This window comes from Mesoplodon mirus, assembly GCF_964341445.2.
Source record: "Mesoplodon mirus genome assembly, chromosome: 7".
NCBI lineage: Eukaryota > Metazoa > Chordata > Mammalia > Artiodactyla > Ziphiidae > Mesoplodon > Mesoplodon mirus.
In genome coordinates this window covers 5604428-5627456 of record NC_138983.1, presented here as the reverse complement: position 1 = coordinate 5627456, position 23029 = coordinate 5604428, and the positions used below count along the sequence as shown (strand labels likewise).

The window sequence follows — 23029 nt, the reverse complement described above, 5'->3', positions numbered from 1 at the left end:
ACACTGCAGCATGTGGGATCCTCACGGACCGGGGCACAAACCCGTGTCTCCTGCATCGGCAGGCAGACTCTCAACCACTGCGCCACCAGGGAAGCCCCTTGGTTTGGTTTTTAAATATGCCCAGGATTGTTGAGACTGGGAACTTTTAAAATTTATTAATTTAATTTATTTATTTACTTTTGGCTGCATTGTGTCTTTGTTGTTGTGCGCAGGCTTTCTGTAGTTGTGGTGCGTGGGGGCGGGCTGCTTTTTGTTGCAGTGCGCGTGCCTGTTACTGCGGTGGCTTCTCTTGTTGCGGAGCATGGGCTCTAGGTGAGCAGACTTCAGTAGTTGTGGTGTGTGGGCTCAGTAGTTGTGGCGCACGGACTTAGTTGCTACGTGGCATGTGGGATCTTCCCATACCAGGGCTCAAACCTGTGCCCCCTGCATTGGCAGGTGGATTCTTAACCACTGTGCCACCAGGGAAGTCCTGGGCTGTGTTCTTATTTCCTAAATACTTTCTGATTTTTATTGCTGTTGTGAATGGAAACTTATTTTCTATATTTTGTGGTGGATTATTGTTAGCATTAAGAGTGTTATTAATTTGGGGTAGCTTATTTTATATCCCTGTAACATTGCTGACTCTCTAATTTATTAAAATTGTCTGTAGATTCTATTGGATTTTCTATATAGATATAATCACTCACATGTCTTTTTCTTGGTTTATTGCTTTGGTCAAGACTTCTAATACTTTGCTAAACAGCATCATTTATAGAGAGCATTCCTTTGTTCCTGATGTTGAAGGGAATGTGAATACTTATTCCATCATACTTAATTGCATATGGCTTGTGTCATCCTGAGAAAGTTCCTCTTTTTTCCTAACTGTGAGTTTTTATCATAAATAGTCCTCAAAGCAAACTTCATCAAATGCTTTTTCTGCATATTTTGAGATAATCATATGAGTTTTCTCCTTTAATTCACTGATGTGATGAATTACAGTAATGGGCATTTCTTTCTTTCTTTTTTGGCCGTGTGGTGTGGCATGTGGGATATTAGTTCCTGGATCAGGAATCAAATCCATGTCCCCTGCATTGGAAGTCCGGAGTTTTAACCACTGGACCACCAGGGAAGTCCAGTAATGGCTGTTTCTAACGTTAAACCATTCATAATTCTTGGAATGAGCCCTACTTGATCTTATGCTTTTTATTTTTTTAGAAAAAAATTAAAATTTTTAATTGTGCTTAAATACACATAACATATAAAATTTACTATCTTAAACATTTTTAAGTGCATAGTTCAGTAGTGTTAACTATATTCACGGGAATTCCCTGGTGGCCTAGTGGTTAGGATTCCGGGCTCTCACTGCCGTGGCCTGGGTTCAGTCCCTGGTTGGGGAACTGAGATCCCACAAGCCACGTGGCAAAAAAAACAACAACAACAAAAAAAAACCCACCCCAAAACCAAACTATATTCACATTGTTGTACAACCAATCTCCAGGACTTTTTTATCTTGCAAAACTAAAATTCTACACCCATTAAACAACAACTCTTCATTTCCCTCCCTCTCCCCACTCACCTATCATTCAACTTTGTCTCTATAAATCTGACTACTTCAGGTACCTCATATAAATGGGATCATGTACTATTTGTCTTTTTGTGAATGACATTCATTTAGCATATTGAGGTATTTTTATATATACTAGTGGATTTAATTAGCTGAACATTCATTTAGGATTTTTCATATCTATATTTATTAGTAAAATGGGTGTATATTTTTCTTGCCTTATGGTATAGTTATCTGGTTCAGAATCTAGATTAAAATAGCCTCATAAAATATGTTGGTTGGCTTTCCCTCTTTTTCCTTTTTCTGGAGCAATCTGTATAAGATACAGACTACTTGTTGCTTCAGAATTTGGCAGAAGTCGCCTGAAAAACTTCCTGTGTGGGTAAAAAAAAAGAAAGCTAAAAACAAACAAAGCATGTTTCCCTTTCACCCCAGAGATTCCACCTCTCTCAGGGGACTTTTGGGTGGGGGGAAATGAACCAGCATAAATATCTGAAGCCCTTAGCACGTGGGACAAAGGGGACAGACAATAATTCTTCGCAGTTATGAGGATGGAATGAAGACAGTGCACAGGTCCCAAGACATTCCCTTTATTCGGTTACCTAAACCTCGAAAGTGGGAGCAGAAAATTCTTACAGCTATTCTTCACAGCTAGTTTCCAGACGCGGAGAGAAATGTTGTACTACCCCCGAAGTGCCTCACTTCTACCATTCCTATATTTCCTAATACTCACTGGGCAACTACTATGTGCTAGACACCACGGAGGATTCCATGGTGACACATCCAGCCAGGACCCCACAAGGGACTGTCAGTCTCTTGGGGAGTTTACGGTTCCCACAGGAACACAGAAACCCTCCTTCCTCTCTTTCTTACTCCTAGGTTTACTTCTTTATTTATTTATATTTAAAGAGAAAAATCCAGGATGCAAAAGTCACGACTATTGTGCTAGGTATGCTAAAAGAAAAAAACCCAGAAAGGAATACACAAAAATAGTAGTTTTAGGGGGTGGCGTTACCGACGGGCCCCCAGCCCCCGCTCCATCCTAGTTCTGTAACGCCGTTATACTGCTCCTACCACTTAAAATAGAGTGGCACACGGCCACTTGGGAGGGCCCAGTCTATTTCAGTTCAATGACACAATTGCTAGGGACGCCCCCGCCCCGCCCGGCCGACTCTGGCCCCGCCTCTCTCACCTCCCCTAGACAGTCTCAGGCCCCGCCCCTGGTCAGACCCGCGCGCTCAGCCGCAGCGCAGAGAACCAATCACTGTCCGTTTCCACGTTCAGGCCCTTTACGGCGTCTGCCCTTAGCCAAAATGGCGCCAGCTCGGAAGTTGCCGAAGTTGACGAAGCAGGTCCGGAAGCTGCCGAGCGAGTCCGGAAGTTGCCGAAAGAGAGCAGCGGGGAAGGAGGATGGCGGATATCATCGCAAGACTCCGGGAGGACGGGATCCAAAAGCGTGTGATAGAGGAGGGCCGAGGAGAGCTCCCTGACTTTCAGGATGGAACTAAGGTTCGTGTTTATCCCCTTCCCTTAACCGTCCGTGGCGCGGTGCGCATGCGAGGCGGGAGGAGGCTGTAGGCGAGAGATTGCGCATGCCCACATAGCAGTGGTCGGTGACCCTACCTCTCACATGCCGAGCTCGACGCTGATTGGCCTGGATTTAAGTAGAGGGTGAATTCGGATGCGTCTGCCCCGCCCCCTGGCTTGGCCGTGTGGCCACATTGGTTGGGGAGGCCGTCAGTCATTAATAAACAGGTTGCGGGAGGTGGGAGGGTTGACCCTATTGCTTGCACAGACCCAGTGCTGGAGAAGACCCTAAACCGGAAACCTGGGCTCTGGGAGGCGCCCTTGGTTTGCAAGGCTCAAAATCTATAGACCGAAGGGCCTTCTGAAAACACAGACCAGCTCCCATTTCTTAGATGGGAAAATTGAGGCCCTGGGACGCACCAACCGAGAGAACAAACAGGCCCAGAGGTTGGGTCTGCCAGACCAGAATCCTTTTGGCAGCTTTCCGCGTGCTCTTCGTGGCATTGCTCGGGACAGATAAGGGCTGGGAAATAAAGAGCCTCCCATCTTCCTCCTTTGCACATCCAGGGCCCCACCTCCAGCCTCTCCGGCCCCTTCCCCCAAACAATGTACATCTCCAGGCTTACCTGCTTCTGCTCATGCAGTTCCCTCCTGCTGGAGGGCCTTTCCCTGTTGCCACTTGCCTGTAGAGTAAGGAGCTTCCTGGGGGCAGCCCCTGTGCCCAGCAGTCACATAGGACACGCATCTTGAGCGAATGAGTAAAGATCCTGGCCCCCAAAATAACTGAAGTGACATACCTTGTTGATGACTACAACAGTTTAACATTTAAAACATACTGGGGCCACCAAAAGTAAGAGCTACTGTGCCGAGATCCAGCAGGTAAAGATCCTAGCCTCGCTCAGTGTGAGTGATTTGAGGCAGAGCTGCACAGCCCTAGTGATCAGTGATACCAAGATGCAAGAAGGGACGTGGATGTGGGTGGATCCCCCTATGGGCTGGGGGGTTGGTGGCCTTGAAGAAGGTCCTGGCAAGGGAGATCCTGGATGGAACAGACACCAGCTGGAGAGGACACTGTAAAAATAGTGAAGATCTGAGAACAATGACCCTGAAGGAACAGGTACAGGTAAATTTAAAAACCAGTCACCGGCATCGATTGAGGGCTCACATGAGCACCGTGCTAAATGCTTCACAAGTTTATTTTCTTTCATTCTCACAAGAGGGATAGGTACTAATGTTGACCCCATTTTACTGATGTGGAAACAGAGCTCAGAGGAGTGGCTAGGTGTGGTGGTAAAGAGTGTGGGTTCCTCTAACCATATCCTGTGGAAGGTTCCGTCTTTAGACCTCTTCTCTCTTCACTCGCCCTGAGATGATCTCGTCCAGGCTCATCTCTTTTAAAGAACTCTCCATGCCTGGGCCACTCCCAGCTGTCTGTCTCTAGCCTTCCCTCTCCTTTAAAGTCGATATCCGGCTCCCTTCTCACCACCTCCACCTGGATGTCTTGTTGGCACCTCAAATTTCACCTGCTCCCCCGAAGCCTTCCCATCTAAGTTAAGGGCACCTCCAGCCTTTTGGTTGCTCAGGCCAAAACCTCCCAGTCTCCATGGCTCCTCCTGTTCTCTCGCTTCCCACAGAAGATCCTCAGAATACACCGCTGATCTGACCACTTCTCACCACTTCTGCCACTACCACCCTGGTCCAGGCCGCCATCGTCTCTCTCCTGGGTTATTGCAGTAACCACCTTCCTGCTTCTGTCCTCCCCCCGCTCCAGCCTGTTCTCATCCCAGCAGCAGCAGAACCCACGTCACATCATGTCCCTCCTCTGCTTGGAGCCACCCGCTGGCTCCCAGCTCAGAGTGAAAAAAACAAACCCCTCACCACTGCCTGCAGGCTCTGTGGGGTCCAGCCTTGCTGACCTGGTGACCCCGTGATGCACAACTCCCCACCCGTATTCACTCTGCTTCTGCTACACTGGCTTCCCGTTTTGTGAGCACACCACACACTGTCCCTCTGCAAGGCTTTTGCACCTGCTATTCTCTTGACCTAGAAAGTTCTCACCCCTTCCTACCCCAGCAGCTGCCTGGCTTGCTTCCCCCTTCAGATCTCTGGGGGGGTTTTGGCCACACAGCACAGCTTGTGGGATCTTAGTTTCCCGACCAGGGATCGAACCCGGGTCCCGGCAGTGAAAGCACTGAGTCCTAACTACTGGACCGCCAGGGAGCTCCCTCAGATCCTCAGATCTCTGCTTAAATGTTGTCCTCTCAGAGACTCCTGCCCCCTAAACTCACCCTGCCTTACCCTGCTGCATTTTGTTTTCTGATCCATAGCACTTAGCTCGACCTCACACAGCACATTTTGAGGCCCATCTCTTTCCTCTAGAAGTTCCATGTGAGCTCCACAGGGGCAGGGACTTTTGTCTGTTTTGTTCACTGCTGGGCCTAGCACAGAGCTCAGGCATGTAGTAGGTGCTCAGTAAATATTTGTTGAAAGAATGATTAGTGCCAGACTGCTTGGGCTCCTGTCGCAGCCCGTCCACCCACTAGCCATGTGATTTGGACCCCTTCCCTCTCAGTGACAGTATCCTCACCTGGGTGGTGCGGTAAAGCCAGGTGTAAGGTTGGGCGGTGACCCCTGGGAGAGCCCTGTCCCTTGTGCCATCTGCAGGCTGCGAGCTGGGCTTGTCCTTGGGGGATGGGGGAAGGCTGTGCCCTTGTCTGATCCCATTTGCGGCCCGCAGGCCACGTTCCACTACCGGACTCTGCTCAGTGACGAGGAGGGCACCGTGCTGGACGACAGCCGGGTGCGCGGCAAGCCCATGGAGCTCATCATCGGCAAGAAGTTCAAGCTGCCCGTGTGGGAGACCATTGTGTGCACCATGCGGGAGGGCGAGATCTCCCAGTTCTGCTGCGACATCAAGGTACCTGATGCCCTGTGCCTGCCTGCATCTGTCTGGCCACGCCCAATGGCTAGGCCACCACCAATTACCTCCAGGGCACCGCACGACCAGGACACTGGCGTCCTGGCCCCTATTCCACCTTTTCCTCTCCCTTAGCTGGACTGCAGCCAGGGACTGGCTCTCAAATGCAATGACCCGCACAACTGGTCACTGTCGAGCTAAAGTGTAAGCCATAGATGCTCACATGGCCCTGCAGGGTCTCCCTCCCACTCACCTCCCTGTGTTTCCATCCCTTTCTCGGCCAAGATCCTCCCTCCCACTTCAAACTGAATTCCTGGGTCACCACCCCCAGGAAGCCTTCCCTGACTACTGGTGGTTGACTTGAACCCCTTCTCTGGGTTCTCCAGCCCCTCATGCTCTGCATGGCCAGGATCTGGTCCTCTGTCTGCATCTAAGCTACTTCAGGGCAGGGATTGGGCCTGTTTACCTTCAAAATGCGCAGTGTGGGCCAGCCCAGAGCCAAGACTCAGAACATATCTGCTGGCTGGATGAATGTTAGCTGAGCAGTCTGCCCTGTGCAAGGTCAGTGAGAGGAGCTGGTTAGACTGGGGTGGGGGTGGTCTGGCTCCCATCATCCCAGATGTTCCTAGTGAAAGGTCAAAAGCTAGGTCCCCAGGAATTCCCTGGCGCTCCAGAGGTTAGGACTCAGTGCTTTCACTGCCGTGGCCCTGGGTTCAATCCCTGGTCGGGGAACTAATATCCCACAAGCCTTGTGGCCAAAAAAAAAAAAAAAAAAAGCTAGGTCCCCTATGCCTGAGGGTCTCCCATGAGGGTTTTGAGGTTGCTGCCCTAAACCCACCTCGGAGATACGCCCTGAAAGGGGTGGGGATAGGGCAGCACAGAAGAGACGCTGGGAACAGACTGTGGAGGGACCCCAGTGATGGGGGGAGCCCAGCTTGTGGGCTGCAAGCCTGGCAGGAGGAAGAGGGGAAGAGGTAAGAATTCCACTGGGCTCGCAAGGACAGGGGAGACCGGTTGACAGCGGGAGTGTGTGTTTGTGTGGAGGTTGGCGGGGTAGGTGCTTGCCTTGGTTTGGTGGCCCGAAAGTGTGGCAGGAGCTGCGGCCCGCACCGGGCTGGAGGGCTGGGAGGCTGGAGGAGTCCCGAGGGAAACGCCCTCCTGTGTTTCTGCTGCCAGTTCCTGCCCCTCTCTGGGCCTCAGTGTCCTTTCTCAGATGGTGATGGGGCAGGGGGCTGGGCCTCTTGGGCCGGTGACCAGCCAGCCCATTGGTGCCCACTCACCCTCCGGCAGCATGTGGTCCTGTACCCGCTGGTGGCCAAGAGTCTACGCAACATTGCAGCCGGCAAAGACCCCCTGGAGGGCCAGCGGCACTGCTGCGGCATCGCCCAGATGCACGAGCACAGTTCCCTGGGCCACGCCGATCTGGACGCCCTGCAGCAGAACCCCCAGCCTCTCATCTTCGACCTCGAGATGCTTAAGGTGAGGGGCCACCAAGCCCCAGGCACCTCGCCAAGCTCCCACTGCCCAGCTTCAGAGCGGGTACCGGTCCCACCTGCCTGCCCAGAGTTGGTGGGCTCACTGACTGTTGGTTGGGCCTGGGGGGGGCAGGTACAAGGACACCTTTGTGGGACCCCGGGCAGTGTCCTCCCTCTCCTTCAGGTCTCTGCAAGGGCAGGGATTTTCACCATCTTGTTCACTGCTCTATTCCTAGAACCCGGCACAGTGCTGGGCACGTAGGAGATGCTACATAAACGTTTGTTGAATGGTCAGTGAATGAACAAGTGATTCTGTTTCCGGTATCCAATGTCCCAGGCCCAGCCAGCCCAGAGGCTGGCCCTGGGCCCTGACTTGGCCTACACCCCGGCAGGTGGAGAATCCTGGCACGTACCAGCAGGACCCGTGGGCGATGACGGATGAGGAGAAGGCAAAGGCAGTGCCGGTCATACACCAGGAGGGCAACCGGTTGTACCGCGAGGGCCGCGTGAAGGAGGCTGCTGCCCAGTACTACGACGCCATCGCCTGCCTCAAGAACCTTCAGATGAAGGTGCCGCCTGGGGGCTGCAGTGGGTGAGCGGAGGGGCTGAGGCGGGGCCGGGGGGCCCAGGCTTCAGCGTCCTTTGCCCTCTCCCGCCTCCCGCCCCCAGGAACAGCCTGGGTCCCCCGACTGGATCCAGCTGGATCTGCAGATCACACCTCTGCTGCTCAACTATTGCCAGTGCAAGCTGGCGGCCCAAGAGTACTACGAAGTGCTGGACCACTGCTCCTCCATCCTCAATAAGTACGATGGTGAGCACCGGGCGCTGGGCCACCGGGGCACGAAACCGGGCCTTCAGTAGCACCCCCCTTCTGAAGGCCCGCGGGAACCCGACCAAATAGCATCTACCCAGGCAGGGCCACGGGCCCTGCTGCGCCAGGGAGATAGGAATGGGGCTTCGGGGTGGGGTTGGCATCCTCACGGCCTCCGTCCCACGATGGGCCCCTGGTGCCAGACGTCAAGCTAAGTAGCTGGCTGGTCCCCCCCTTCATGCCCTTGTGTGCCTGCCGCCCACTGGCACCCCCTGCAGACAACGTCAAGGCCTACTTCAAGCGGGGCAAGGCGCACGCGGCAGTGTGGAACGCCCAGGAGGCCCAGGCTGACTTTGCCAAGGTGCTGGAGCTGGACCCCGCCCTGGCGCCCGTCGTGAGCCGCGAGCTGCGGGCCCTCGAGGCAAGAATCCGGCAGAAGGACGAGGAGGACAGGGCCCGCTTCCGGGGCATCTTCTCCCACTGACAGGGTCTTGCTGGCCCAGCCACCCTGCCCAGCTCACTGCTGCTGCTAGCAGCCCCCCCGCCCCCACTGTATCATGCTTCTCTGTATATAAAGGCCTTATTTATCTCGCTCTCTCTCTCTGGGCCTGCCGAGCTGATCCACTGGGAGAGCTGGGGTCATCACCCCTCATTTCCTGGTCCTTGGGTGGTTTGGGGAGGCAAAGAATTGGGGTTCTAATCCCAGGTCCCCATTCACCAACTCTGAGATCTCTTTGGGCCTCCGTGTCCCTGACAGAGAAGTGAGGGTGGTCTCTGTCACAAAGGAAGTGTTTCTTGCTGGCCAGGGCTAAGGTGCCTGGGAGCTTTCGGTCTTAAGGGGGAGACGAAGCAAGTGCCAGCCAGGGGGCCTAGTGTCCGGGTGAGGTGGGATCCCAGTGCAGCCCTCTCCCCTCTGATCCCATGGCCTCAGCTAAGGCAGGCAGAGCTTCCAGTGAGAAGCCAAGTGTGGGCCCCTGGGAACTGAAAGGCCAGCCCAGGTAGTGAGGGGAGGGCGGGGCTAGGCTGACTCTCCAGGCCCCAATCCTGGCCCTGTCCTCTGACCCATTGCGTGACCCTGGGCACATCCTGGCCCCTCTTTGCCCTTCAGCATCTCTCTTGAACTGGAAACTGGGGGCTGGGCCGCCCTGTGATGCCAAGCAGGTGGGCAATCAGGTGGGATGCAGGTGGTGTTTATTTTCATGGATTTACACACACTGGAAAAGCCTCTGGGCCCTTGCTGCTCCCTCCCCCCCCCCCACAGGGCTGGGTCCCCCAACATGAAAGGGAGCTAACATCGAAGGGTAAACAGAGAGGCAGGATGTGGGGCTGGGGGCCCAGTCTTCCACATGCGGCCACTTGGGCCTCTCAAGTGTGTGAGTAAATAACCCAAGTCCAGCCACAGTTTGGGCCTCACTCTTCGCTGTCTAGCTTGAGGCTGATGCTTCGGGCCTTGCCTCGCGCCAGGGTGGTGGGCGGCGTCCCTGGGCCCTCCCGCTCTGCCTGGCTGGGGCCCCTCGAGCGAAGCAGCTGGCTCTGTTTTCGGAGGAAGTCCACAGGGGCAGCCCCACCATAGCTGCTCTTGGCCAGGGCAGCCCTCGAGGGTCCCACGGGGGCATGAGGGTGGGAGCTGGCCTCCAGTTGGCCCAAGTGGGCCACATAGCCATCTGACAGGAACTGGGGGCAGAGGTGGGCAGGGATGAGGGGATGGCTGGTCTCAGGCCCACACGCTGCCCTCACCTGTCCTCCCCAGGGACCCTGGGCAGTGCTGGCTGCATTATAGGCCTGGCACAGCCTGACCAACCCCAGGCTGAGCCAGGGGACCTTTACTCCTGGCTCCGCCCCTCTCTGGGCCTCATCTTGAGTTTCCTCATCTGTAGAATGGGATTTTGGAGGGAAATAACAGCAGCTAACGTTTAGCAAGCACTTGCTTTGTGCCCAGCCCCGTGCATGCTGATATGCAGTAAATCACGTGCTCTTCATGATAGCTGTTGAGGTCTGGTCCATCTTATCATTTCCATTTTGCAGACGAGAAATTGAGGCTCAGAAAGGTCAAGGCCTATGGCCAGGACCGTGCCAAAGTGGAACCAGTGCTCAAGGTCTTGAGCATATTATCAATCCTGGCCTGCCTGGCACCTCCAAGCTGCTTGTGACCCCTGTCCTAGGAGGAGCCCAGGTTCCCTGATGCCAGCATCCTTCTCCCAGCCGCCCCCCTTAGGTGCTTCTTAACACACGGGTGGTCCTTCTGGCCCAGACCCAGGCTCCCACTCCCCAGCTGGCTCGCAGTCCCCACCTTCACTTGGTCCTCACCTGGCACTGCGCCTGGAGCTTCCGCACGGCGCGGCCCACGATGTAGGTCTGGCCCGGGGGTAGGCCCAGTGCCGCATATACGGCCACGTCTTTGGGGGACCCGTAGCCGGCCACGATGTTCAGTTCCACCTGTGGCCAGAGAGGCCAATCAGCAGCCCCGGGGGGCAGAGTCGTGAGGCAGGGGGTGGGGTCTGGTGGGCATCCGGTTCGGAATGTTTCGGGTCGAGGCCATATGGTCTACCTCACCAGGTCCGGCTGGGGTCGGGACCGGCCTATCTCTTTAGTTGGCCCCAAGGACAAGGGGCCCCGGACCACGAGGGCCTTGGCGGTCTGTTAGGTTCGGGGGCCGATGGGGGTGAGACCAGATGGGCCTCCTCCCGGGGCAACGGCAGGGACGGGACCCTCCCCAGTCGCCGCACCTCCTGCACCAGGCTCTGCAGAAACACCGCCTTCTGGCGCAGCGGGTCGTGGGTGAGGCCATCGCAGAAGGAGACTACGCCGTGGGGGAAGTTGTGCTGTGACAGCCAGGCCACCACGCGGTGCTTCTGCATGTCGGGCCGGCCCGTTACGTACACGATCAGGTAGCCCGCGTCCTGCCAGTGCCTGCAGGGTGGGGCGGCGGTCAGCTCCACGCGCCGGGGTGGAGACCAGTCACCACGGTGAGCCGGGCGGCCGCTCCTACCTGACCACGTCCACGGCGCCGGCGCGCACCTTGGGGTCGCTGCCCATGATGGAGACGCTGGCGGTGAAGGAGCCGTCGATGCTGAATACCACGGCCTCGGTGCTGCGGGCCACGACCGTCAGGCAGCACTCAGCGTACGTGTGGTCGCCCCTAGGGCCCAAGGGCTGCTTGAGCGACATAGGGGCGGGGCCCAGAGGAGCCCCGCCCCACAGAGGGCCGGCCCGCCCCGCGCTCACCTGACCACCATGCGCACCGGGTAAACGCCGATACCCAGCACACGCTCCACGGGCACCGGGAAGGTGAGGCGGCCCGAGCTGTTGGTGACCTCGGTGCCAAAGTGAATCCACTTGCCTGACAGCGGCTGCGTCATGATGTAGATGTCCACCTAGCAGGGAGAGGGGGCGAGAGGGTCCCCCTGACGCTGAGCGGAGGAGGGCCGAGGCGGGCCTGTCGTTGGGGGTGGACGGGGTTGGGGGCTCAACCTGGTGTGACCGGGAGCTATCCGTGGGACAGGAGGCAGCACCCGGACCTCCCGCTTGGGGCGAGGGCGGCCCGAGGGCGGCCCGTCTACCCGGGACTGAGGCCTCTGTGTCCTGACCTTCTCTCCGGTGAGCGTGACCACGTCCAGGGGCCCGTACATGAAGCGCCCGTTCAGCACCTGGGGGCGGCCCTCGCACACCACCGTGTCACTCGCCCGGTGGTTGGAAGTGACGTTCTGGCGGGAGGAGACGGCGTGAGCCCGCAGCAAAGAGGTGACAGGGATGCGGGAGGTGCTGGTGAGGGGGACCCGCACTCAGACTGGGGTGCTCGGCCTGGAGGAGGCGGGGTCGCTGCGAGAGAGGGGCGAGGCCCGAGGGGTGGGCGCTTTTGCTGACCCCGATCTGAGGTCATGAGGGCCTCTGCGTGGAGAGCGGTTCCGAGGGGGCGGAGGCATGACAGGATGGGGTGCAGAGGATGAGGAGGTGGGGGGATGGTTAGGGGAGGAGACCAGTTGGTACCCAGGGGCGGGACCGAGGCACGAGGAGGTGGGGCCAGGACCCAGGACCCAGGGCCAGGCGGCGGGATTGGACCCCGGAAGGTCTTGAGGGGCGGGGATCCTGGGGAGAGTAGGCAGGGCCTCGCTCTTGAGGGCTCGAGGGGCAGGGCACGTACCCGGATCTTGACTTGGGTGCGTTTGCGCTGCCACTTCTCCCTGGGGAAGGCCGGGCTGTAGATGGATGGCTCCTCGCACTCGGTCAGCTGTGGCTGCTCCTTCTCAATCACCTGCGAAGAATCGGACCAGCAAGGCCACGTGAAGGGGGGAAGGGTGCCTGGGGCTGCCCCTCCCCCAGCCCACGGCTCCCTATCATTGTCCGGTTCCCTCTCCCACCCCGCATCCCTGGGCCCACCTGGCGCAGGATGAAGGCCACCACATCCGCTGACTCCCAGTAGCTGGCGTGGAAGAGGTGGGGCAGCGAGACGGTGGGGAAGGCGGTGAGCGCCTCAGGGCAGTACAGTGAGTAGTCAATCCGCTTGGTCCCCCACCAGCGCTCCAGGACTGTACGGCCACGGTGGGCAGTGAGTCAGGGGTGGTCTCCCACCCCACGCCCACCCGTCTGGCCCCTAATGCTCTTCCCTCCCTGTTTTCTGCCAACGCTGCTGGGTCTGGAGTTGGGTGCTAGGGCACCCTCATTCCAGAGCAAATGCTGGGGGCAAGGATGTTTCAGCTGGGCTTTGAAGGTGGAATAAGTATTCCCTCCCCAGGCTGGGTGGCTGCCTGACTTACTCTTAACCACCTCACTGGTGGTGCTGGGGGCAGCTGGCTGGGCTGGCAGATCATTGCCTAGCTCACTGCCCTTCCAGAAGGAACCGCTGGCAGAGGTGGGTGTTGAGGGCACCAACATCTCCAGCTCCTCCAGAAAGAGGCCTGAGTGGGTCTGCAGAGTGTCAGCTGTGGGTGGACGGACGACCTCAGTGGCGGGCTGGGCCAGGCCGCCCTCCTGTCTTCCCACCCAAGGTTCCAGGACAGCCCGGCCCCCATCCCTCCACCATCTCCCCTGCCAGCCCTCCCTGGTTGGGTCTTGGCTGAGGCTGAACTGCCCCACATCTGGGTGGAGGTGAAGGGTGGGGGCATCCTCTCCTGTTAGCTCACCCCAACAGCCAGCTGCATTCCTGCCGGCATGACTGCCGCCACCACCTGGACCCAGGCCCACTTGTCTCATGGGGCCAAATGGCTACTCACTTGCATGAACACGAGTACACACCCCAAACCAATACACGAACACAAGTGCATGCAGAGACACAATGCATCCCTACACACAGACACAGCAGCCCCTCTCCCCGCCCCGGTGGTGGGCGGCTGCTCTCAGTGTCACCACCTCCTCCCTTCAGCCCAGTTGTCACCACTGCCCCCAACTCTGGGCAGAGAATGTTAGAGGGTCTTGGGGATCCAGACTGCCCAAGGGGCCAGGGGAGGGCTCCCTGGTCCTGGGAGTGGTGACATGAGAGAGTACCGATGATGTGGGAACTACCTCATGTCTTCTTGGGAGAGGGGGGCCCACACCCATCCCTCACTATTGGTGCCCTCCTCTTTCTCCCCTTTACTTTGGTTGGCGGCATACCCAGCAGCAGGGATGAGCCGTCTCCCAGGGGGAACTTCTGGTAGCGCGGCACAGCCAGTGGGGCAATGGCCTGGAACTTGGGGGCCAGCAGGGGCTCAAGGCGGGAGGCGCAGGGGTCGGCCGCATGGAAGAGGTTGTAGATCTGCTCACAGGCTGGCCGCATCTGGGCCACTGGTACCCAGAAGATAAAGGGGGGAGGGGATTCAGCTGGGCATACTGGGAGGTAGGGGTTGTGGGAAGCAGCACCCTGACATGCTATGTGACCCTGAACCAGCACTTCCCAGGCTCTTCTCCCTGGGAGGTCACCAGGGTCCTGCTTAAAAGTGAGACAGGTCTCTCGGCTAAAAAGAGATCAGGGCCTTCGATTTGCTGATGTTCAAGATGAAGCGTTCCCCATGCCTGTTGGAGCCCCTCTCATGAAGAACATCTGTGGGTATGCGTTCCTCCTGGTGCACTTTGGGACACTTGGCCTTGGCAAGTCCCTTCTTTCTGGGCCTCAGGTTTTCCCTCTCTAGCCAAGCCATTTATTTGTACAGTGGGGAATGGTATAAACACCCCCATTTCAGGTGAAACAAAGAGGAGATGGGGGAGGGGCAGGTGAAGCCCACCCCCACCCTGAGGGCTCACCCTCCAGCGTGGGCATCACGGTTTTCCGCAGAGCCAGCACCAGGCCCAGAGGGGAGCCAAAGAGGAAGAAGCCGGAGACCTTGAAGTCAAGGCGGGTGGCACTGGTGAGACCATCAGGAACCTCAGAGGCGGCAGCGGGTGGACAGGAGGCTGTGCTTGCCCGCCTGGGCTCCCCAGAGGAGGTGGCTGGGGGGACCGTCTGCAGGCTGGGGGAGGGGGAGGAGAGTGCTCAGTGCTGCTGCTTCCGCAGCCCAGCACAAGCCCAGTTTGGGGTTGATGGGGCAGGAATGTCACCTGTTTTGAGAGCCCTCAGGCTCAGGACTGGCCATGTCGCTGTGGGTGTGCTGGGCAGGCAGCACTGAGGGCTCTGGGCTGGCCCGGCCCAGTCCCTCCACCCCATCTGCCAGGGGATCCCGCACTGGGCCAACCTCCGGGGAGAGCAGCTCATTGTTCTAGACGGAATAGGGGACAGAAAGAGCCTTAGGACTGGAGACAGTCGATTTCTACTTATTTGGAAGTGAGGAAAGAGGCTTAGGGGTTGGGCAGGGACTTAAACAAAGAGTAGAGCCCCAGAGGAGGTGGAGTGCGACAGCAGGGGACAGGCCGGAGAGAGGTCATGTTCCAGGGGCAGAGAACTAGAGCCGGGGAGACACCTGCCTCCTGAGCAGGCGGGTCCGGCCACACTGACCGTGCTTCCTCGGCGGCTGCTGCTGCGGCTCCCAGTGCCCGCGCTGGCACTGTGGCAGAGTGCGTCAAAGCCCAGGATTCCACCGACGCCATCCCCTATCAGCACCACCTGGGTGGGAGGGCCGCGCCATCAGGAGGGGCTGCAGCAGAGGCAGGAGGATGGGGGGCTCCCGCGGCAAGTTCCCCGGGAACATCCCTAACTCCTGACCTGCCCGCAGAAGCCGACACCCTCAGACGAGCGCAAGAAGGCGGCGTAGGCCTGGTTAGTGCGGGCAATGACCGTGGCCACAGCGCCCTGGTATCGGGAGGATGAGGTGGCCAGCAGCGGCAGGGCAGCCAGTGGAATGTGGTCCTGGGAGCGGGACAGGCTGTCACCGTCATGGCTGTAGGGGCTCAGGCTGTAGGAGGAGGGGGTATAATGGATGGGTGGGGGGCCTCCAGGCCCTCCACTGCCCCCTCTAAGTCCCCTTGACCTGTTGGCAAGTCCTAGCACTGGAGGGCCTTTGTGGGGACCATCAGTATCCCAGAGGCCTTTGTAATGGAGCCATTGAACTGAAATCCAGCTGGGTAGGTGACTAGCCCAGGTGGTTGGCTTCCTGGCCTCCTCCCCCTCCCCCCATGGGGCCTCTCCGGTCCCAGGAGCCCCCAAGTGGCTGTCCACACCTTGGGGACCCTGTGTGTCCCCCACCCTCCCACCCCTGACCAGTACTTGGAGACAAGGGCATAGGCAGCGGCACAGATGGGTGGGCAGGGCACCAGGCGCAGCGCCACGTGGCCCAGGGCCTCGGGGAAGTGGACGCGGGTGATGGCCTCGAAGGCCAGGCTCAGCGTCTGCACATCCGCCTGCTTGGAGCTGGTGTCTCCAGGGCCTGAGTCTAAGATGTTGCCGCTGTGCAGGATGAGGAAGAGGGCGTGGACTGCGCATGTCTCCGCCCCCAGTTCCCCCACTCCATCCGGGCCCTGCGGGGCACAGGGGGGGGTGCCAGGGATGTCAGAGCAGTGGCCTGGCCGGTGGGTTGGCAGAATGAGACGCGGGGTGGCCAACCATACTCACTTCCGGGTCCCTGGGTGCTCGGGCCCCATCCCCAATATCTTTGGTGGACTCGGTTCCAGGGTCTGCAGGATGGGGAAAGCCAGTGAAGGGGACTGAGGGGTCTGTGGGGATCCCCTCGTCTGGTACTTCAGGTACCCCTGCTCTGCTGTCTGCCTGAGCACCCGCCCTCGCCCCCCATCTTCCTCTGACCTTCTCCTCTCACCCGACCCTCCCAGGTCATTTCACGTTTCTGCGGTTTTGCACATGGCCAGTCCTGCTGCTGACAGGCATGCTTCTCCGCACAAGGCCTGTTTGCCTGGAAAATTCCTTCTAATCCTGCCCTGTCCAATATGGTAGCCACTAGTCACATGTGCCTATTTAAACGGAAATGAATTAAAATATAATACAAAATTCAGTTCCTCAGTCCCATTCGCCACATTTCAAGTACTTGCTAGCCACATGTGGCTAGTGGTTAGAACATTTCCATCATCTCAGAAAGTTCTTTTGGACAGAGCTTGTCCAATCCTTCAAAATCCAGCTTAGACATCACCTCCCACATGAAGCCTTCCTGGACTCCAAATGAATTCTTCCATTCTTTGTGCTGTGTCTGAACCCTGAATACACGCCACACATCCATCCATCCACCCATATCTGCTCATTATTCGTCTGTGTATTTAATGAGCACCCTTTCTGGACTGACATTCATCTTAGGACCCCATGAAACTTAGGAATGAGTTGTTCTCCAAGTCCCCACCGCATACGGAGTGCTGGGGGCTGGCAAATGGATGCGGGATCTTTACCTGGCGCCCCTTCTGCCTCCGTGGGGCAGGCAAAGGCGTCGATGAAGTCATTGGAGTTCCACTTGGTCATTTCCTTGGGGAAAACCTCGTCACTGTCCGAGAAACCTTCTGAAGGGAGCAGGGGCTGCGTCATGGGCTGGCGGGAGCTGCTCAGGGGCCCCCCCTCCCCCAGCAGGTCTGGGGTGCTGACCGTGGGCATCAAAGAACTCCTCCTCAGAGCTGTTCTCAGAGTCTCGGGCGATGTTCTGCATGCGCCACTCGGACAAAGTCTGGGGAGACACGCCCCCTGCAGGGCCACATTGGCCTCAGCCTGGGAGTGCAGCCTGAGGGCTGCTCCCTCCCGTCCCTGTGCCTCAGCCTCACCTCCATGCTGGGACGAGTAGGAGGAACGGGAGGATGAGGACCACTGCTTGCCGAAGCTGGCATCGGGCGAGGCATCGGGGCCTGGGGGGACCTCGGACCCATCGGGGGTGCCAGCACGGCTGGCCCCAGCCCGGGCCTCAGTGCTTGGCTTCCCGGGGGGCTGGGCCTCGGGCCCCTCACTGCCTGTGTTGCACTTGGCCATGCGCTGTGCCAGCATGCGGGCGGTCTCTTCCTCCAGTGCCCGGATGTCAGCCATGCTCAGCTCTGTCCACTCGTCCTGCCAGCACCAGGCCTGGCGGTGGGCCCGCAGCATCACCCGACGCAGACCTGTAGGCACCCAGGCATCAAAGCCATGCCCTCCCCACCCACACGCCCCAGCCCTGAGTTTCCCTGCCACTGCAGCCACATGCCCAGCCCATGAGTTCAGGTAATGGCTCCCCTGGGCACACCACCCACCCAGGGCCACAAAGTAGGGCAGGGTGAGCACTGTCCGGGAGACGGGAGTGGAAACTGGGGCATTTGTCTTCCTGCCCCACCTCCCTCCCTGCTCACTGCCTCCTTTTATCCCTCTGGACACCCCAACTCTGAGCGCTGAGCCCACCCCGACACCCTGGGAAGCTGGGAGCAATGTTTGTTCTTGCTTCTTTCAGCTGGCTTCCTGCTGACTTCTTCAGAAGAGTTAACAATTAAGGCGTTGATAGTTAATGAAATTGTTGATGGGTAATGAAGGTGTTAAGAGTTAATGGAAGTGTTGGCACTTAATGAAGCAAAACATGATACCCATTCTGGGATATTTTCATCCTAAGCAGAGGAATAAAGTTAGAGACTTCAATATCTAGGAAATAAAGTCATAATGATTGAATTATTGTTATAAACTTCTGGAAGGAAATACATCAGAATCTTAATAGTGGTTATATGTGGGTGAGTTTCACTTTTTTAATTTGTGCTTTTTGGTATTTTTCCAAATTTAAGACAAGGTGCCTGTATTACTCTCTGAGCTAAATTTCCTCATCTGTAAAATGGGAATAATAATTGTCCTTACCTTGAGGGGTGTTGGGGGTGTTAAAGGAGATCTTGCATGGGAAGTGATTAGCAGAGAATTGGGCATGTGGTGATCAATATTAGCTTTTTACTATCTGGCCCAACCTCTTCCTCACTTACAGAAGGGAAAATTAAGGCGCAAAGATAGGAAGTAGCTCCCTGGAGGAGAGGTTCCATGAGGGTCCGTGGTGGAATGGAACCCAGGTCCCTGGACACCCCCATCCTTCTACCTGCAGGTAGTCCACCCTCAGACCTGGGAGGTGGGACAGGGCTGAGCCACAGGAGTGCTGGGCTTAGTTTTAGGGGGGGCATGAAACAGGGCCTCCTGGATACCAGGGCCAAAGGATGGGACTCGGAGAGAACGACAGAGTCGCAGCTTTGGCCTGCACTCCTTAGCGTGTTACAGGTTAGAGCTGGTGACCCTCCTGAGGTCTCTAAGTCTCGCTTGACCCACAGGACACTGGAGAGTCTTAGAATTTTAATGGATGAGAAGCAGCATCTCTGAATGTCAGAACCAGCGTGAACCTCAGAGATCACGTTGTCAGCTTCTTGCCCGCCTGACTCTCACCCGTACCTCAAGGCTAGGCTCCCCCAGCCCTTAGCTAGGCTGTGCGGCTCCCCTCTGCCTCAGTGCCCACCACATCAAATGGAAATGACGGCTTTATGTTTCTGTGTCCCCAGTAGACTGGGAGCATCCCTGGCTCAAACGCGCGGCCTGGTGCATGCTGAGTACATAGAACCTCCCGAGGCTGGGCGCTCACCGACATCGTGGATGAACTGCTCAATCTTGGCCTGCATGCCCCAGTAGCGGAACTCAACCTTGCACAGCTTATAGGCGCACATGAGGGGCCCCGTCTGGGCTGCTGTGCGTGCCCAGTCATCAGCCAGCGGTCCTCGGCCTGTCTTGGCCGAGCGGTACAGCCGGGGGTCTTCTTCCGCTTTGTACTCGCCTGGGGCCACTGCGTCCCGCACGATGTCGATGGTATCTGGGGGGGTTCCGGCAGCACTGAGCAACACCAGCCCCCTCCGGCCCCTGCCATTCCTCCCCCACCTCGGGATTGGGAGGGCAGCTTTTCATGCACAGGAAGCCTAGACCGGGAGAGACCCTGGGACTTGTCAGAGGCCGCCTGTTGAGGTGGCAGGTGTCCTGAGAGGGACTCCACGGTCCCCCTCGCTGGCTCCAGGCCTCACCCAGGATGCGCTGTCTCCGCTCAGCCCCACTCAGGTTGAAGACATTCGGCTGCTGCCCCCCATCAGGCAGGTAATAGGTCTCTATTTCAATGGAGAATTTCTCCACAAAGGGGCAGGTGTACCTGGGCAGAGGGTGGGGGTGAGGGTCATGGCTGTGCCCAGCAGGGCTGTTCCCCTCCTGGCCCCAGACCTGCCCCACCCACTCACCGGGTGCGGGTGTAGGGATAGGCATTCCAGGATTCCTCCTCCACCTGCAGGGCGGCCTTGGGCAGCAGTGCCCGGAACCAGCCTGGGATGTGGGAGCCCACGTGGTACACCTTGTGTGTGTACTGCCCACTGCCACCGGGCCCATCCGTGTAGGGCCGGTTGGCCAGGATCTCCACGCCACTGCCCTCACCACTTGACTCTTCTCGGCTCTTTTTCTGCAGCCCAGGGCAAGAGTAGAACGGGCAGCTCAGCCCCAGATCAGCTCCTGGGATGGGATCCCAAGCTAGGCCTGGTCCCCTGTGCAGCTCTGAGGCCCTAGTCCCAGCCGTTCTAATTCTCTGAAACCCGACCCTGGTCCCCTGTAGCTCCTGGGGTCAGGATTACAGCCACTGTCCAGTCCCCTATGGGGTTCTGCAAGCCAGGACTCATTCAGTCATTCAAGTATTTGTTGTCTGCTCTATTCCAGGCATTGTTTCAGAGTATGTTAATTGGGATCTGTTGATGTAACAGAACAAAGACCCCTGCAGGCCCCTGTGCAACTTACTCCAGTGGAGGGAGACAGATAGCAGACAGAAAACAACAAAAAAAGCAAATCAGAAGGTGCTAAGTGCTGTGGTAAAAAGAAAGCACAGACTAGGGTAAGGGGGATAGGGCTGGGCGTTGCAATTTTGATGGGATGGTCAGGGAAGGCCTCAATGAGAAGACATGACCTTGATCTGAAGATGACCTGGGGGAAGGGAGGGTGCTGAGCAGGTGTGAGGTGGGGGCACTATTCTGAGGCAGAGGGGAAGCCAGTGTAAGCTCCTGAGGTGGGCGCATGCTGCGTGTGCTGCCGGCACGGGGCCAGGGTGGGTGGGCTGGAAGAATCCAGGAGAGTAAAAGGGGCCCCCACCTTTCTAGGACCCCAACACCAGCTCCTGCCACACCCCTCATAGTTGGAGAGCACTCAGATCCCGTCCTTACATAGCTCTGGAGTTTGAACTTGGCCCACTTAACCCTCTGACGCCAGATCCCAGCCCCCTTGCCTGCTCAGACTCTGGTCCCACATTTCTGGGGAGTACGTCTGGAACGGGCGCCAACCCTCTCCCCTCCCTGAGAGCCTGCTCTGGCCCATTCTTCCCGACGTCCAGGGCCAGACCTCTACCCCCTTCCTCTTAGCCCAGACCTCAGCATCTGGGGTCCCTGCCTGCTCCTCTCTATGACAGATTTGGGGCCTGATCCTCGGCCCATCTCCCTGACCGCCTGGGGCTGCCAAGGTCCTTCACCCTCTGGGAACCCCTCCCAGTCTTTCCCTACCACCTGGGACCGCTCCCCACTTTCTGCCTCCCGCTCTTTTGCATCCTCATGCGCTGCTTTGCTTACTCCCAAAGGATTACACATTCTAAGGAGGATTAAAGGAGGTCAGATGGGGGCTGAGCGCACAGGAGGGGCTGGGCACTTGGGGTGGGGAGGCACCACTAGGCCCTCCTGCCGCTCTTCCCACAGACTTTAACCACCACCACCCCTCCCCCACATCCGACCGGGGAAGCTCTCTTTCCTCCTCTGGCCTGAGCCCTTCCAAGCCCCAGAGCGGGACTGGAGGGGGATTGAGCTGGGCCCGGCCCCCGGTCCCAGCTGCGGCCTGCGCGCTCCTGCGGATACCCAACATGAAGCATACCTCCCCCCACCCCGCGCCTTGGTCGCCTACTTCCCACCGCCCTCACCTGGATCATGTAGAGCTGGGCCACCTGGTACTCGTCCAGGCTCATGGGCAGCAGAATGTGGTACTCCTTGATGAGCATCCTGAAGGCGCTCGGCCGGCGGTGCGCGGCCTCCTTTCCCGCTGGCGCAGGACACCGCGCGGCCGTCAGTGCGGGGCGGCGGCGCGCGGCCCCGAGCCCTGCGCGAGGGCCGAGGGGCTCGGGCCCGGCGACCCCATGCCCGGGCTCGCCGCAGGGGAGGCAGAGGCGAGCCCAGCTCTGCAGCCAGCGCCGCGGGGGGCCGGGAGCCTCGGCGAGGCTGAGCGCTGACCTCTTTTCCGCGCAGCCCCCGCCCCCCGTCCGCCCATCGCCACGGCAACCACGCGCTGACGCTGGCCCCCCGGAGCCGCGGGCTCAGGCCGGCGGGCTGGCTGGCCAGCCTCGCCTCTTCGGCCGCGTCCGCGTCCAAGCCCCTCGGAACGGCATCCCTCGGGGACCCGCCCCCAGGAACCTCCGGGCCCCTCCTTCCGGGCCCGCCTTCCACAACCGGCCCCTCGGGGCCCGCCCTCTGCATCCCTTTCCCCGAGTCGGTCCCGTGTCCCCCACTCTTGGACGTCCACTTAGAACCTTGTCCCCCGGGGTGCCTCTACGCGGAGCAGCCCCGTGCACCCCTCCTCTCAGCATCTGTCAGTGTTCCCCACCCCCCGCCCCCGAACCTACCTTCAAAGACCAGATAACTAACACCTCCGCCCCCTAGACCTGCCTTCCCCCACCCTGGCCGGCAGCCCAGTCCCCAACTCTCCCCTTCCCAGCATCCTATCTGGACCCCCGGCACTTGTCTACGCAACCGCCCCATCATCCTTACCGAGGGCTGACCCCTCTTCGGGCTGAGGCAGAAGTATCCCACGGGCCCCCCCCCCGAGAGACCCCCCTCCGTCCACGTGCGCCCCGATTTCGCTGCAGCCCCTACCTACACCTCGCACCTACTGAGCAGGCGAGAGGCCCCCGTTGTCTCCCACTTCCCCGGCGTCCCCGTCCCCCGCCGTGCTCTTGGCCCGCCCGCCAACGTCCCGGCTCACCTCTAGTTTAGGGCGGGCGCCCCTCACCCGGTACGGGCGGGGGCGAACGGGCAGCGGGTCAGAGCCCCCAGCGCCCCGAGCCCCGGCCTCGGATTCCAGCGGTGGCCGGACCCTCTGGAGGCGAAGCGCGGGCCCATGGCCCCGACCTTCCTCCAGGTCTGCCCGCCGGTGCCCCTGCTGTCCCTCCCCGTCGCCCGCCGCGTCACTGCGGCCGCCCCGCCCCCTTCCTGGGCCCGGCAGCCCTCCCCCCCACCCGGGCCGGGTCCGGGCAGCCCCGCCCGCGGCGGAGGAGGGCGGCCCCATTCTTCCTTCCCCTAGGCGGCGGGGGAAGAAGACGCCCTTCTCCAAAGGCTGGCGCTTCTCAGTCCCGCTGTATTCTTTGGGATCCCCAAAGCACTCTGGGTTCCCACCTCCACCCTGGCCCAGCCCTCCTGTGTGCTATGGAAATATGAGAGTCCCA

At 58.7% G+C, this 23029-nt stretch overlaps 2 protein-coding genes across 5 annotated transcripts; one reads left to right on the top strand and one right to left on the bottom strand.

The window, feature by feature from the left end:
* The first annotated feature begins 2895 nt into the window (after positions 1–2895).
* Positions 2896–8866, top strand: AIP (AHR interacting HSP90 co-chaperone). 2 transcript variants are annotated; one of them, XM_082626249.1, is made up of 6 exons: positions 2896–3052; positions 5808–5987; positions 7278–7466; positions 7855–8031; positions 8132–8265; positions 8552–8764. In XM_082626249.1, exons 1-6 carry the CDS (start codon positions 2954–2956, stop codon positions 8622–8624), a joined length of 852 nt encoding a protein of 283 aa, XP_082482375.1. In that variant the 5' UTR covers positions 2896–2953; the 3' UTR covers positions 8625–8764. The 2 variants fall into 2 exon arrangements, with proteins under 2 accessions (XP_082482375.1, XP_082482374.1); XM_082626248.1 differs by having other exon boundaries at positions 2909–3052; positions 8132–8273; positions 8552–8866.
* Positions 8867–9447: 581 nt separating this feature from the next.
* On the bottom strand, positions 9448–22753 carry PITPNM1 (phosphatidylinositol transfer protein membrane associated 1). Of its 3 annotated transcripts, none has more exons than XM_082629575.1 (24): positions 22570–22753; positions 21515–21633; positions 19812–20026; positions 19605–19726; positions 19175–19399; positions 17373–17699; positions 17200–17295; positions 17010–17117; positions 16231–16292; positions 15886–16136; positions 15385–15574; positions 15178–15285; positions 14784–14941; positions 14490–14695; positions 13863–14033; positions 13028–13192; positions 12651–12799; positions 12415–12525; positions 11861–11977; positions 11499–11647; positions 11263–11412; positions 11000–11183; positions 10581–10709; positions 9448–9947 (listed from the first exon to the last, which is right to left on the bottom strand). In XM_082629575.1, the coding sequence occupies exons 2-24, from the start codon at positions 21590–21592 to the stop codon at positions 9684–9686; spliced, it is 3735 nt and encodes a 1244-aa protein (XP_082485701.1). In that variant the 5' UTR covers positions 21593–21633; positions 22570–22753; the 3' UTR covers positions 9448–9683. The 3 variants fall into 3 exon arrangements, with proteins under 3 accessions (XP_082485701.1, XP_082485702.1, XP_082485703.1); XM_082629577.1 differs by lacking the exon at positions 9448–9947 and adding an exon at positions 9955–10144; XM_082629576.1 differs by lacking the exon at positions 13028–13192.
* Between the last annotated feature and the right edge of the window lie 276 nt (positions 22754–23029).